Raw genomic sequence first — 16,932 nt, 5'->3', positions numbered from 1 at the left:
ATCCTAAAAAGAAAAGCTTTGTTTTTGTTTTGCAAAAGGAAATGTGTAGATTTTTGTTTAATTCAGGAAACGCATGCATGGTCTTCAGATACAGTGTTTTGGAAAAACCAGTGGGGAAAAGAAATTTGGTTGTCATTTGGCAGTAATCGATCAGCGGGGGTTGCTATTTTACAAGATAAATTTACAGGACAAATACTAAATTACGAAAAAGATGATTTTGGTAGATGGATATTGCTTGTGTTAAATAAGGATAATGAACAATTTGTATTAGTCAATTGTTATGCCACCAATAACAAAGTGAATAACAAAATACTTTTTTCACATATTGAGTCTAGAATTCAACATTTCATGTTCCTATATCCTTTAGCCAAAGTTATTTGGGGAGGAGATTTCAATACTGTGTTTAATGAAACCATTGATAGATGGCCTCCTAAAAATAGGCCTGATTCTTCAAGTGAATTGGATAATATATGTTTAAGATTGGGCCTGTTACGCACGCTGTGTGTGCGTCATGTTATGTATGTGTGGTAGTCTTGTCTTGTGTGTGTTCCAGATCCCATTGGTCCATCAGCCTGTCACTCTGATGACGTCCCCGGTTCACGCTGCCAATCATCTTTCAACGCACCGGTTAAAAACCCTGTATCTCCTCCGCGTTTCCAGCTGTTTGGCTCAATTCGTATTTTCTATTTGGTTGTTTGCTTGTGGTTTATTGCGCTGTTTTTTTTTTCTTTTGTTCCGATATTGTTCATTGTATATTGTATGTGTGTTTATTACCTGTTTGAAGAGTCCTTTGTTGATTTTGTTTGTACAGTGTACAGTTGCATTTTGCTGTCAGTCTTTCCAGTCGTCACGTTGTGTGTGAGGCTGGGAAGGTGCGGGCAGGTAAGTCAGTCGCGCGACATACATTGTGCACACGTATGACATTTAGTTTTTTGTATTAGACACACTAGGTTAGGAGAGAGTGCCACCCGCTGTATGTTTTTATTTTGCCTTTTTGGGTTAGACAGAATAGGTTAGTTATAGCGTTTCTACGCCGAAGACCTTTTTCTTTCCACATTTTCTTTTTGGTAGTCAGCTTAGTTTGTTAAAATAGCTAGCTGTGTTTTGTTTTATTTATTTCTTTGATTTGGCATCTCTCGAGCTCCCCTTCCCACCTCTGTTTTTGTTGTTAACTGTTATTTGTTTTTCGTACTTTGTAAATACTGTAAATATTGTAAATATTGATTATCGATGTGTGGAGATATAAGAATCCAGACAGGGAGGAATATACGTGGAGTAACAAGGACTCATCTCTTCATTCCTGTATTGACTATTGGTTAGTGTCTAATAATTTAACTAAAAATGTGGCTTCTGTGCTGATAGAACCTTGCATAATGACGGATCATAAAGGAATATTCATAAGAATTAATATGGGGCAAGATAAATTAGTCAAAAAAAGCAGTTATTGGAAATTAAATAATAAATTGCTTAAAAATGAATATTTAAAGATGAAAATTAAACAAATTATTGAAAAATATACAACAACTGCGAGTTTAGAAAATTCCTTTGGAAAGTATTGGGAATTAATGAAATTTGATATTAGAACGGCATTTATTAACCAAGGAAAATTGGAAGCAAAAAATAATAAAATGAAAGAGAACTCAATTATAGAGGAAATTTTTAAATTGTGTAAAAAGAAAAAGGAAGATTTGACTGATTGTGAATTACAAAAATTAGACTTATTGCAGATTGAATTAGATAATATTTATGAGGATAAAGCTAGAGGAGCATTCATTAGATCCAGACTTAAATGGTTAGAAAAAGGGGGGGGAAAAAATACAAAATATTTTTTTGGCCTCGAAAAAAGAAACTGTGACTTTGCCTCTATCTCAAAATTAATGATTAACAACAAATTAGTAGACAATTCCTCAGTTATTTCAAAATATGTGGCTCAGCTTTTTAGTAATTTGTATTCTTCTACATCAGCTACTTCCAACATTGATGCTTTTTTAAATAGTTTGGCGAGCGATACAAAAATATAGACCAAAACTTTCAGAATGTGTGTGATAAAGAAATTGACTTTGAGGAGTTGAGAGAGTGCATAAACTTGCTTAAAAATAACAAATCTCCAGGCAATGATGGGCTAACAGGAGAATTTTATAAAACATTTTCCGAGGAACTTTCACCTTTTCTGTTATTAGTATTCATAGAAGCTATACAAAATGATGAATTGCCTGTTTCATTAAAACAAGGAGTTATAACACTGATTCCCAAACCTAACAAGGACAAGTTATACATTGAAAATTGGAGGCCCATTAGTTTGCTCAATAATGACAGTAAGTTGTTTGCAATGATTTTTGCTAGAAGATTAAAACAAGGATTAGATAAAATAATTGATATAGAACAATCTGGTTTTATGCAAGGTCGTCATATCAGGAATAATATTAGACTAGTCTTAGATATGATTGATTACAATCATTTTATTGAGGATGACAGTTTTATTTTATTTATCGATTTTTATAAAGCATTTGATACGGTGAACCATAGTTTTATTTTCAAAGTTATCAAATTTTTTGGTTTTGGAGATCTGTTTTTGAAAGCAGTTAAAACATTGTATAGTGAACGTAATAGTTCTGTCAAACTCGCTCATGGTACTTCACAAAGGTTTGATATTCATCGTGGCATTAGGCAAGGATGCCCCCTCTCTCCTTTTTTATTTCTGTTAGTCACTCAGGTTTTGGCAATGCATGTAAAAAGGAATCTGTATAATCGTATCACAGCTTTAAGTGTAGAATTTAAGCTTAGCCAGTTTGCTGATGACACTGCAGTTTTTTTGAAAAACAAATTTGAGATACCAAAAATAATTAGATGTATTGAGGCATTCACTGCTGTTTCAGGCCTTAAAATGAACTGTGATAAATCTGTATTGTTTCCCCTTAAAGACTGCTCCTCTACAGAAATAGAGAACATCCCAGTTAAACACCAATTAACATATCTAGGTGTAGTAATCTGTAAAAATGAAAAATAAAGGAGTCAGTTAAATTTTGAACCGATTATTAAGAAAACAAGTGAGAAATTTAATTTGTGGTTAATGAGGCATATATCAATATTTGGGAGGGTATTGTCAAAGGTGGAAGGTATATCTAGATCTGTGTATATGTCTTTATCATTGGATGTGCCTCCTAAGATTATTAAAGATTTAGATAAGATACTTAATGACTTTATTTGGAGAAAAAAAAAAAACATTATTTGAAAAAAGAGGTCATTTGTAATCCTAAAGAGCAAGGGGGACTGGAGGTCTTAGATTATGACACTTTCAAAATTAAATGGTTGATAGAGTATATGAAGAATAGAGAAAATCTTTGGAACGTATTTCCTAATTATATATTTAATACTCTTGGAGGCATAGACTTTTTGTTGAAATGTAATTTTTCTGTCAACAAAATTCCTGTTAAATTGGCTGGTTTTCACAGACAAGCCTTGCTAGCATGGAAATTAGTATACAAGCACAATTTCTCACCCCATAATTATTTCATATGGAATAACAAAGACATACTATTCAAAAACAAATCATTATTCTATCATACTTGATTCAATGAAGGTATTATGTTAGTAAGACAGTTGTCATATTTGTTGTCATATACTGAATTTCTCCAAAAATTTAAATTTCCAGTTAAACCAAGAGAGTTTGCTATTGTTCTTGATGCGATCCCAAAGAGCGTGACATTACTTTTAAAGAACTCTAGTTCAGCGGAAATCAACATGGATAATCCTTGTCAGAATATTTTCATTGATAATGTTGATGTTCTAAAACAACAGTGTAGCAACAAGGTTATAAGAAATGCTCTTTGTTGTATCTTTTCCTGCTGCAAGATTTTTCTGGTCTTCTTTATTTGGTAATATCTCTTGGGTTAAAGCATGGAAACTTTCAAATACGTTCTGTATCAATAACAAAATTAGGGAAGTGTCTTATAAAATACTTCATAGAATTTATCCATGCTAAGCATGTTTTGGAAAGACTTAAGCTCAATATTTCCTATACCTGTGAATTTTGTGGACAAGAAAAAAACTATTTTGCATCTGTTTTTTCACTGTATTTATACAAGATTATTTTGGAAAGATTTAGAATTCTATATTAATAGAAAACTTGATTGTATGATAAAAATGTGTATTTGACGTACTTTTTTATACAGAGAATGAAAACTTGAAATGTAAAGAACTACATATTATATATTTGTTTATTTTATTAGGAAAATACCATATACATAAGAAGTGGGCTCAATGTAAACCAAATTTTTCACATTTTATAAATAACTTTAAATTATATGTAAATCTTTTGGAACAAACCAAAAACAAAAAAGCACTGAAAACATGTAATGCTCTTAAAGCACTGAAACTCATTCCTCTTTTTTTTTCTTTTTTTCTTTTTTTTCCCCCTGGCAGCTAATGTTAATATGGTAATGTAATTATGTAATACCTCTTGTTCTTGTGGCATTGAAAAAAAAAAAAATAAATAAAAAAAAAACCTCTCGCGTTTCGTTTAATCACACCACAAGGTGTCACTGTGGCCTCAAAGCTTCAGTACTGCCACTCTGAGCTCAACTGCTGATGTCTGAGGTAAAACACGACTTCACCATTAGCATACAAAGAAATGTATATATAAATGAATAAATGTGGAATTAAATACATGCATAATTTAAATTAATGAAAAAATAAATGTGGAAAAATACAATTATACATAAATAAGGAAGTAAAGTATACTCATTTTCTTTTTTCATGTTTCCTTGTATATTTATTTATTTTACATTTATTTATTTATTTTACAATTATTTATTTATTTATTGTTTTTGCATGTTTGGCCCTCCATATTGACTGTGAGAACAGAAGCATCATAGCGCACCCTATCGTGCAAAAGTAGTACTATTCTTAGAGAAAGGTGATTTTCTGCGTTGGCCACTAGAGAGCGATGATGTAAAGTTAGTAAATTTCCATGCATGTTGACCTAAAAATGGAACATGAATCTGGATGTTCCATAATATTTTGAGTAGGTCTACTAAGCCTACTTGAGCATTAGCAGAGAATAAATATGAACTAAAAGGTGTGAGTCAGGGCCTGTATCAGCTCTCCATTCTGTTTTGATTATCGTGTTTTGGTGAAATTTGCATACACAGGCTCCTTCTTTGATTTCTGCAAGAAAAAATACAAAATACTGTCAGTCAGGAACCTGCTGATGCAACAGTTTAATAACACACACCAACATAAACCAACCTTTACAAAACATTCTATTAAATTTCTGTGACTGCGCATACTTTTTAATTTTTGGACAAAAAATTGTGCCATCTTGTGGCAGGTCAGAGTAGTGTAGAGCAGTGGTTTGGATTCAGACATACAAAGTAAAGCATTCACGTGACTCGAGGCTTCATTTCTCTGAAGCGCGGAGCTTTCTGAGAAATTGTGCTGTATACTCGAGCACTTTGAAGCTTCAGTGTCATAAGTAACATCACTAACATCACCAGATAAACGGGTCTAATGTCTACTAACCCTCTTGTTCCTGCGCACATGTTCTATCTAGACATGTTTCTGAGTTGAGAAATCTGTTCTCTGAGGTAAATAAACTTACTCATCAAGTCTCTCCGACCATGACAAAAACGGAAGTCTACCGTTACACTATAACCCGCAATAATAAAAGAGTTACTCGCTTTCTTCCGGAAAACAAAAGGTGTTGTGCAGAAAGTTAAGGACTGACAGTTACAGTTTAATTTTATTGTGTGGAAAAAAGATGCAATACTAGTGAATGGTGACTGAGGCTGTCAATCTGCAAGAAACTCGTTCAGGATTGTAACGGTGAGTAAAATATATTTTTTATCCTCACCCAAAATAACCATTTTTATACCATTTTTTTTTTTTTTTTTTTTGCGAATTGACTACCATATACACACAAATACCCAAATTAAACTATTGGTTAATTTGTGGTTGAAATAACTTCAAAAGCATGTTTTTTTTGTTTGTTTGTTTCTTTGTTTTTTCGTAGTAAAACATTGTTATTTTTCATAAGGGTATTTTTGGGCGACTTAATAATAATAATTTTATCTTCATTCGCGGAAGCCATGTGACACGAGTTCGTTCATTCAATTCATGACGTGCACCGAAAGTGATGTAATGTGACAAAATAGTAAGTAATAATGATATTACCATTTTTCGTGTTGTTGGTTTAGACAATGCTGAATCAGTTTTGTTTTTCTCCTGGGTCTGAACTGCATGCATCACATACACGTTAAAACAAAGTTTTCAATCTTACATCAAAATTGATGGTTTATAGAAGATAAATATTTTGACATTTGCATACATTTTTTGATCTCCTGACCTGAATTTTTGCATTTCCTGTAGATGCAGAAGATCCCGACAGCAGTTACAATCAACAGAAAACCACCAGCAGCAGCAGCTGCAGAGATCAGCACTATCAGAGACCCTGAGACTGGAGGAGCTGAAGGAGAGTGAAAGAGAGTCATTAATGTAAGTGAATCTGACAGATCTACAACAGAAGACAGAGATCAGCTCAGTAAATATTCACATATCAGCGCTGCCATACCTGCACATGTGTGACAGAGTTGAGTGATGTCCAGATGTTGAGTCTGGTTGCTGATGGGATTGTTCAGCACACAGCTGTAGGTGTTTTTATCCTGAAATTCCACCTCCAGAGGTAGAGAGAGACTGATGCTGAGATCAGACACACTGATGCTGGACAATAAACTGTTTCCTTTGTACCAGGAGAGAGTCACATGACTCACATTCACAGATGAACACACCAATGAACAATTTGATGATGATGAAGAACATTGTGAAGAGTTAATGCTGATGACAGGAACAGGCAGACGAGCTGAAAAACATCAGAGAATAAAAAGGAATACGGATAAATCTAAGCAGCACTCTTGTTTTCTAGTTAAATGTGTTGAGCGTGTTGACGGTTAGTGAGTGTTTCCATCATCTCAAAATACAAAATGATTAAACATTTAAATATATAAATAGATATAGGAATATTCTGGGACAGTACCATTTAAAAAAAGGTTCTAATTTGTACCAGTTAGTAATCTGTACTTTAGTACCAATATGTACTAATATGCACTCTTCTTCAAGGACAAAGATGTACCTTTTGAAAAGGTACCAACCCACTGACAGCTTTTGTACCTTTTTTGTTCTGAGAATGTGTTAGGGGACAGACTTACAATTGAAAATTAAAATGTTAAAATACTGTTACAGTAGTAAAAGCACAATACACAAACAATATGATGGTTTGCTGCCAAAACAGTCCTGACCCGTCAAAGCATGGACTCCACTAGACCCCTGAAGGTGTGCTGTGGTATCTGGCACCAAGATGTTAGCAGCAGATCCTTTAAGTCCTGTAAGTTACGAGGTGGAGCCTCCATGGATTGGACTTGTTTGTTCAGCACATCCCACAGATGCTCGATTGGATTGAGATCTGGGGAATTTGGAGGCCAAGTCAACACCTCAAACTCGTTGTTGTGCTCCTCAAACCATTCCTGAACCATTTTTGCTTTGTGGCAGGAGCATTATCCTGCTGAAAGAGGCCACAGCCACCAGGGAATACTGTTTCCATGAAAGGGTGTACATGGTCTGCAACAATGCTTAGCTAGGTGGTACAAGTCAAAGTAACATCCACATGGATGGCAGGACCCAAGGTTTTCCAGCATCACACACAATGTTCAGTTCTGATGCTTCACTGTTGGCGCTTTCGGCGGTGGACAGGGGTCAGCATGGGCACCCTGACTGGTCTGTGGCTATGCAGCCCCATACACAACAAACTGTATTCTGACACCTTTCTATCAGAACCAGCATTAACTTCGAGCGATTTGAGCTACAGTAGCTCGTCTGTTGGATCGGACCACAAGGGCCAGCCTTCTCTCCCCACGTTCATCAATGAGCCCATGACCCTGTCACTGGTTCACCACTGTTCCTTCCTTGGACCACTTTTGATAGATACTGACCACTGCAGACCGGGAACACCCCACAAGAGCTGCAGTTTTGGAGATGCTCTGACCCAGTCGTCTAGCCATCACAATTTGGCCCTTGTCAAACTCGCTCAAATCCTTACACTTGGCCATTTTTCCTGCTTCTAACACATCAACTTTAAGGACAAAATGTTCACTTGCTGCGTAATATATCCCACCCACTAACAGGTGCCATGATGCCTGTCCATGCTCATAATGTTATGTCTGATAGGTGTGTCATGACAACTCTCTGAGTGTTTGGCATGGTAATGGGTATGACAATGTTGATATGTTTGATTTTGGCGGAATAGATCTGCTACGCTGCTGCTGCTTTATTGCTGCTGCTGCTGCTGGAAAAAAGCCGATGTAACAAACCGATGGTTTATTAATTAACTGCGTGAAGGCACTGAGCTGTATAATGACTGTTGCGTAATCCAAGCGCTGCTGTCTGCGATTTTAATGCTAATCAAATTACAAAAGATCGTACACTGTTCTTAACTAAATAACTTTTGTAACTTTTATAAGTGTAGCGGACCCCATCCAAATGATGACCAAAACTTAACTTATATTTTAATAAGTTTAGTGCATCTGTTTTCACTCAAAAAAAAAAAAAAAAAAAAAAAAAAAAAAAATCACCATAAGAGCTAAACAAAACATAGTACAAGAAGTGCATATTAAACTCTCTCTCTGTTGCATTATCATCAACATACAGCGAAGTAAAACACTTATTACAACTAACAGTAAACAAATACATACAGATCTTATGCCTTTTCGGGGGTGCTTAATAAACTGACAAACTTTAAATCTGCAAAATAACTCTGAAGAACTACGCGCTCTCCCTTTTCTTTACCCGTGTAGCTCCGTAGACTAGAACACCCGTCAAAATAAGAGTCCCACCTTAATAAAGGAGATGTGCAGATACAACAAATATTAAAATGTATACAAAAAATTAGAAGATTAATCATAATAAAGTCTCTTACAATAAAGGATTAATATTTATTTAATGTATACAGTGATGAATATGCAGTGTTATTTTACATTTGTTTACTTTATTTCTGTACCTGAAAACTATTAAACCTACCTAAAAAGCACTGTTTATTTCATCTTTGTTCAGTTGTCTTTATGTAGGCCTGCTGAATGTTAAATGGATCCAGTCCATCTTCATTAGAAATTATTTGATGATGCAGCAATAAGCCTGCTTGTATAATTTATGCAGGTTTTTTTTACCTTTTCTGAATTAAAACATCATCAAAATACTATGCAAAATTTCAAATAAGAGAGGAAGTGACAAATATCGGAATTGGCCAGTAATTGTTTGTTAATATCGGTATCGGCCCCAAAAAATCCTATCGGTGCATCCCTAATATATAATATATACAGGTGCTGGTCATATAATTAGAATATCATCAAAAAGTTGATTTATTTCACTAATTCCATTCAAAAAGTGAAACTTGTATATTATATTCATTCATTACACACAGACTGATATATTTCAAATGTTTATTTCTTTTAATTTTGATGATTATAACTGACAACTAAGGAAAATCCCAAATTCAGTATCTCAGAAAATTAGAATATTGTGAAAAGGTTCAACTTTGAAGACACCTGGTGCCACACTCTAATCAGCTAATTAACTCAAAACACCTGCAAAGGCCTTTAAATGGTCTCTCAGTCTAGTTCTGTAGGCTACACAATCATGGGGAAGACTGCTGACTTGACAGTTGTCCAAAAGACGACCATTGACACCTTGCACAAGGAGGGCAAGACACAAAAGGTCATTGCAAAAGAGGCTGGCTGTTCACAGAGCTCTGTGTCCAAGCACATTAATAGAGAGGCGAAGGGAAGGAAAAGATGTGGTAGAAAAAAAGTGTACAAGCAATAGGGATAACCGCACCCTGGAGAGGATTGTGAAACAAAACCCATTCAAAAATGTGGGGGAGATTCACAAAGAGTGGACTGCAGCTGGAGTCAGTGCTTCAAGAACCACTACGCACAGACGTATGCAAGACATGGGTTTCAGCTGTCGTGTCAAGCCACTCTTGAACAACAGACAGCGTCAGAAGCGTCTCGCCTGGGCTAAAGACAAAAAGGACTGGACTGCTGCTGAGTGGTCCAAAGTTATGTTCTCTGATGAAATTAAATTTGTATTTCCTTTGGAAATCAAGGTCCCAGAGTCTGGAGGAAGAGAGGAGAGGCACACAATCCACATTGCTTGAGGTCCAGTGTAAAGTTTCCACAGTCAGTGATGGTTTGGGGTGCCATGTCATCTGCTGGTGTTGGTCCACTGTGTTTTCTGAGGTCCAAGGTCAACGTAGCCGTATACCAGGAAGTTTTAGAGCACTTCATGCTTCCTGCTGCTGACCAACTTTATGGAGATGCAGATTTCATTTTCCAACAGGACTTGGCACCTGCACACAGTGCCAAAGCTACCAGTACCTGGTTTAAGGACCATGGTATCCCTGTTCTTAATTGGCCAGCAAACTCACCTGACCTTAACCCCATAGAAAATCTATGGGGTATTGTGAAGAGGAAGATGCGATATGCCAGACCCAACAATGCAGAAGAGCTGAAGGCCACTATCAGAGCAACCTGGGCTCTAATAACACCTGAGCAGTGCCACAGACTGATCGACTCCATGCCACGCCGCATTGCTGCAGTAATTCAGGCAAAAGGAGCCCCAACTAAGTATTGAGTGCTGTACATGCTCATACTTTTCATGTTCATACTTTTCAGTTGGCCAAGATTTCTAAAAATACTTTCTTTGTATTGGTCATTAGTAATATTCTAATTTTCTGAGATACTGAATTTGGGATTTTCCTTAGTTGTCAGTTATAATCATCAAAATTAAAAGAAATAAACATTTGAAATATATCAGTCTGTGTGTAATGAATGAATATAATATACAAGTTTCACTTTTTGAATGGAATTAGTGAAATAAATCAACTTTTTGATGATATTCTAATTATATGACCAGCACCTGTATGTATATATATATATATATATATATATATATATATATATATATATATATATATATATATATAAGTGAGTGATGACATGAGAAACCAAATTTGCCTTGATCTTTTGGCATATAAGAGGTCTTTGTACCATTAAAACTTCCTGCAAGTTTCATAGCTTAAAGGGATAGTTCACCCAAAAATGAAAATTTTGTCGTCATCTACTCACCCTCAGGTTGTTCCAAATCGGTATAAATTTCTTTGTTTTGTTGAAAATAAAGGAAGATATTTTGAAGAAAGTTTGTAATCAGGCCGTTTTGGGCCACCATTGAATTCCATAGTATTTTTTTTCCTATGGAAGTCAATGGTAGCCCAAAGCGGCCTGGTCTTATTTTGCTTTCAGCAGTACAAAGAAATTTATACAAGTTTGGAACAACCTGAGGGTGAGTAGATGATGACAAAATTTTCATTTTGGGGTGAACTATCCCTTTAGGAGGTCCTCCTCATTATAAACAAAGCTTTTATTTAATCAAGCTCCAAATATAATATCCTATGGGATATTATATTTGGAGCTTGCACCAGTCACCTAGCACCAGTTGTTTGCATATGACCGCCTCCAGTGCAAAACAACTGCGCCTAATTTTGCATCATCGGATTGTTGTCACACCCACAGGTGTTCAGTCGACGTGCAGTGAGTGGGTCTGAAGAAGTAGCTGTTTACAGTAAGATTGCGATGCCACGCAGATGTGCTGTTCCTGGCTCAGTGGGCATTGAACCACAACTGCCACAAGTGCATCGGTGAGTGTTTATAGCAATCATATTTTATTTGATATTACACCTTTTTATGTAGAATTGTCTTTACAATATTACTTTTTTATCACCTGCTTTAAACACATTACTTTTAACACCTTCTTAGAAGCCAATTATGAAAATGTCGCCTCATTTCTAGTACATGTGATACAAAAGTACAATTTTGCCATATCAATGCTGCGACTTCAAATATGACCTGTGCAGGCATTTTGTCCATGGTAGCCTACACCCTATCATTTCACTGAAATTAGTTAAATAATGTTCAACTGTTAGGAAGTTACTGGATAATTAGGCAACAATAACCTGTTTGTAACCTAGGGTTACAAATGACATGAGATAAGACATATATAATTAATTCGAAATATTTTCACACTTTCCATGTGGACACAGGATGATCCAGCCTTAGTTGTTGTGGAGGTGGTTTATTATCATCTGATTCCAGCTCAAACATAAAGTGCTCAAACACATTTAATTTCAAGTGCATCTCATAAAAATCACTTTAGTGTGTTTATTACAAATAAACTGATTATTAAAGGATTAGTTCACTTTGAAATGAACATTAGCCCAAACTTTACTCACCATCAAGCCATCCTAGGTGTATATGACTTTCTTCTTTCTGATGAACATAATTGCAGAAATATTAATAAATATCCTGACACATCCGAGCTTTATAAAGGCAGTGATATAAGCATGAGTATGAGCTGAAGAAAAAGCTTCCATCCACATCCATCCATCATAAACGTTTTACACTTTCTGCGTATGTTGAATAAGGAAGGCGGTCAGGCAGAAGCTCGATATTTGACTTCATAACTTGTTTAAATTTTACACAAACGCATCGCTTCACTTCAGAAGGCCTTTATTAACCCCCTAGAGCCATCTGGAGCACATATTTATGATGGATGGATATGGATGGAAGCTTTTTCTTCAACTCATACTCACTGACCCCATTCACTGCCATTATAATGCTCGGATGCGTCAGGATATTTATTAATATTTCTGCAATTATGTTCATCAGGAACAAGAAAGTCATACACACCTAGGATGGCTTGAGGGTGAGTAAAGCTTGGGTTAATTTTCATTTGAAAGTGAACTAATCATTTAAAGCTAACGTAGTTCAATTAAGAGCAGTGAGTGATTCTGTCTTTTCTTTTATTGTTTGATTAACATTGAGACAGACCTATATTATGACCTACTGAAATGCACAGATCTAATATAATGTTACACATCAGATTAGTTATACAGACATAACAGACATAGCAGATAACGTTTGCATGAATACTCACCAAGACAGATATTCTGCAACACTGTTTATGTGTACATCGGGATCACGCTCTCTGAATGACGAGTCTTTATGCGCGTGCTTCGGAACGGTCAGTAAATGCGATCATTTTGTTTTCATCAGCAGGGGTTTTAAAATCACATTCACTGGTTTGGACTCATGCCATCGAGAGTTTGCTATTAATAAATATTCACAAAGCTGGAATGCTGCACTTTGCAATGATACTGTATCATGTAGAATTACTATTTGGAGCTTTGGCATCACTAGATGAAGGCTTAAATAACTCATTTTTGTGAAAACCTCAAATTCAACCAAAATTGACATTTTTCACTTTTTTTTTTTTTTTTTTGCCTGTAGCTCAAAATTAGTCTGTGCGCATTCTGACTCATTTTACTAGCACGGGTCACAAATTGTCTGCACTGCATAAATGATCAATTAAACAAGTCCTCCAAAAATTTCAGGAAAGTCCTTCACCATAAAAAACTAAAAGGAAATATGTTTTTGGTAATCAGCATTATGCCACACATGCTGTTGATTGAGCTTTGTACTGAATATTCCTTTAATAAAAACAAGCACATTTGAAGGGAACAAATGATCTCTACTCACCATAGACAGAAACACTGAATGTTTTTGTTGTCAGATGTGCTCCACTTATCTCTAGTTCATAAACTCCAGCATGTTCAGTTGTGATGTTTGTGATGGTCAGAGATCCAGTTTTAGTGTCCATCTTCAGTCTGTCTCTGAATCTCCCATCAGTACTGTTATATATGGAGAAGATTTGCTTCTTTTTCTTCATTTTAGTTATGAGAGATTTTTCAGCTCCAAATCTCCATAGTGTATCGTCGCCTTCACGTATTTCAGTAACTTCAGTGTATAAAGTGACAGAATCTCCCTCCATCACTGACACTGAATCACTAAACACACCTGAAGAACAACAGATTTTACAGATGAAGGCTTCTAAGAGTTTTGTCTTCTATCCAGAGCACAATGTATGAAGCTACAAAATCAATTATGTCATGAGAAGCGTCAAATTACCTTGATATTTAACATCTGTGAAGAATGTTACTGATATTAAGACAAAAAATATATTCACGACTTACCAGTCAGACGCCACCAGCACAAACATAAAGCAAACACATGAAACATTTTCTGAAAAGTCTAATCTATTGAAACTTTCAGCTGAACGCACTTGAGCTGAAGTGTGAATCCTCCCACGAGTTTTAACCACATAGGCTCTTCACAAATGATTGATAGTTGAATATAAATTCTCTTCTGGCTCTTACGAAGACTTAATAGTCAAAAGCATTTTTATTCTATTATTTAACACTGAACATTTTTCAAAAGTATGGTAAAAACACAATAAAAAGTTAATATCTTTCATCTCACATTGTTGCAGCTCATCTTCTGAGTCAAAATGAAAGCTGCTGTGGTTTTCTTCAGAGATGTGGTTTGATCTGGACAAACATCTCGTAGGTGAAGAAGTTTCTTCCCGTCTTCGTATGAACCTCAAAACTTTTACTGCTTACAGCTATCAGCAAGGGAAATGTCCAAGTCTGGTGTATTATTTAACTTTCTGACTCAAATTTGACCATTTTTTAATGGATATAGTATTTTATTTGACAGTAAAGGTCAAATAAATTACTGTATCCATTAAAAAAATGGTCAAATCTGAGTCAGAAAGTTAAATAATACACCAGACTTGGGCATTTCCCTGGCTGATAGCTGTAAGCAGTAAAAGACAGAGAGAGACAATAGGTTTTTCTGTGTTGTCTTTTAATGAACCATTACATTCAAATCCAAAGACATCTTCAGCAACAGTATTAATAAACAGGTTGAAAAAATACATGCTCATAATGACAATGACTGAATTAATAATAACAAACATAAATGTAAACAAATGCTTGGTCCAAACTCTTGCACAGCTTTCATTGACTGTCATTTCTTCTTCTGAATCAGTTGTTTCACTGTGCACTGAAATACCTTTTCTGTTTTAGATCCTGTCATTGTGGTCTTCATCTTTCCTGCTGCAGTTGGCATCTCAGATAACGGTGACGGTTAGTCATTTACAAGGTGTAGCAGATTCCTCTGCAGAGTATCAATTCTAAGTAATGACACCTAGCACAATTACAAAGATACAATTGGATGATACTTCCCATATCATCCAATGTACTTGTTACATCATAATAAGAATGGCATCCCCAAAGTTACTGTATTCAGCCAGATCCGATCTGTATCCAGATTAGATGGTGGACCTGCACCTAGACACAACCTCATCACAGCCCTGAATGTCAGCAGAGATGGTTTCAACTAGATGATCCCCTGTGAAGACCTCAACATGTCAGCCATTGGAACAGATCCTCAGCGAAGACCACGAGAACCAGATAAGTCCTCTGCACAGACTCCTATGGCCAGCTTTGTCTCCATTCTCCAGCGTAACGAATCGATCTTCAATCAGAAGCAATGGGATGAAACTTTCTGAATGCTACCACTCCACAATCAGACTGACTTGTAATGCAGCCTGAATCATAATCATGCAGTGTTCGTTTGTAGGCCAGAAGAGAGCTGAAGAATCCAAAAGAACCCAATGGAATTAAATCATTGAATATTGTTTCTGTTGTTGCTGCTCTTAGATGACTTCTTGATTGGATACATTTGAGCATACATGGTAAAGTGCTCAACTACAGCATATATGTACTCAAAGATGTATTAGAGCAGTTAAAATTTGGTGCTTTGAGTACAATCCTCTCATATGTTCAACATGGCACCTCATGGCAAAGAACTCTCTGAGGAATTGAGAATTAGAATTGTTGCTCTCCACAAAGATGGCCTAGGCTCTAAGAAGATCGGTAACACTCTGAAACTGAGTTACAGCACAGTGGCCAGGGTCATACAGGGGTCTTCCGAGACAGGCTCCACTCGGAACAGGCCAAAGAAGTTGAATCAAAGAAGTTGAGACCTTCTGCTGTGCATCAGGTACAGAAGCTGGCTTCACAAAAACAGTCTAAATGTGCAGTTACAAAATCTACCAGCAGGTGCTAGCCCATAGACTGAATAGTAATAGCCCATAATAGCCCATAGTAACTGAAGCCGCCAGTGTGTCAATATAGTGCTGACATCTTGAGTCTCGAGTCTGCGCATAGTGAACTTGAAACCCGAGTCTGCGCAGTAGTGAGCACGAAGTGGAGCCGCGATATCAAGGTCCCGCCCAAACTCAGAACTCATTATTTCGGTGTGAAATAAACAGTTGTGGAAATGTAGAAATTAAAGTAAAAGCTCCAGTCACCCCGCGAAGATCCAGAAAAAAAGTCAATTGGCGCCTCAGTGACTACTTCACTCAGAGAAGCTGTGACGTCTCACCCCCGTTTTTATAGCATCAAATAACTAACTAAAACCTTGTCTTTGGAAAAAAAATATTTGAAGTGTAATTTAATTGTTTAGTTTGTCTCACGTCCCACTGGAATACATGGAGAGGGTGGGGTTTATGACCTATACTGCATCCAGCCACCTAGGGGCGATCGAGATGTTTTGGCTTCACTTTTCAGGACTCGTGTGGCATGCTTGTGTTAACCTAGAAGGATTAGAAAACATTATTTCCTTTTCTTCTTCATCTGAGCTTTGCCTTCCTGAGCCACTGGGTTAAAGGTCAGTAGGCTCAATAACACTATAAATTAAAGTGAATGCATAACATTTTTGACAGGCAGTAACTAATTGATTTATTCTGAAAAGTTACAGCAGTCTGCCTTACTCTCTGCCATCCTTTCTTATTTCCAGGGTTCTCAGAAGCAAAAGTCTTCATTTTTAGGTCAACGTCTATATGGGTGAGTGGGAGCCTACATACATTTTTTTTTTTTTTTTTTTTTTGAATGTGCATTTGCTCTAATAGCAAAAGAAAACAAATCTT

The 16,932-nt window shown here is 36.2% G+C and overlaps 2 protein-coding genes across 3 annotated transcripts in view; one reads left to right on the top strand and one right to left on the bottom strand.

Moving 5' to 3' along the window:
- The window catches only part of LOC127519831 (SLAM family member 5-like), a 132,926-nt gene extending 118,505 nt beyond the window's left edge, over positions 1–14,421 (bottom strand). The window contains exons 1-6 of one of the 2 annotated variants that reach the window (XM_051907470.1): positions 14,132–14,421; positions 13,638–13,955; positions 6,569–6,856; positions 6,344–6,463; positions 6,172–6,233; positions 4,744–5,166 (exon numbers count right to left, since the gene is read on the bottom strand). In XM_051907470.1, coding sequence (XP_051763430.1) covers positions 5,119–5,166; positions 6,172–6,233; positions 6,344–6,463; positions 6,569–6,856; positions 13,638–13,955; positions 14,132–14,177 — 882 coding nt within the window. In that variant the 5' untranslated portion in view covers positions 14,178–14,421 and the 3' untranslated portion in view covers positions 4,744–5,118. Of the gene's footprint in view, positions 1–4,743; positions 5,167–6,171; positions 6,234–6,343; positions 6,464–6,568; positions 6,857–13,637; positions 13,956–14,131 lie in introns of those variants that run through there. The other variant, XM_051907469.1, reaches the window with a different exon arrangement.
- A 24-nt stretch (positions 14,422–14,445) lies between these two features.
- LOC127520214 (uncharacterized) overlaps positions 14,446–16,932 on the top strand; it is a 253,678-nt gene continuing 251,191 nt past the window's right edge. Inside the window, exons 1-3 of the mRNA XM_051908157.1 lie at positions 14,446–14,478; positions 15,903–16,004; positions 16,803–16,849. Of these exons, the coding sequence (XP_051764117.1) occupies positions 14,446–14,478; positions 15,903–16,004; positions 16,803–16,849 (182 nt within the window). The remainder of the gene's footprint in view (positions 14,479–15,902; positions 16,005–16,802; positions 16,850–16,932) is intronic.

The sequence above is a fragment of the Ctenopharyngodon idella genome, chromosome 10, assembly GCF_019924925.1.
Source record: "Ctenopharyngodon idella isolate HZGC_01 chromosome 10, HZGC01, whole genome shotgun sequence".
NCBI lineage: Eukaryota > Metazoa > Chordata > Actinopteri > Cypriniformes > Xenocyprididae > Ctenopharyngodon > Ctenopharyngodon idella.
Note: the sequence above shows the minus strand (reverse complement) of the source record. Positions and strands in the feature narration are given on the sequence as shown.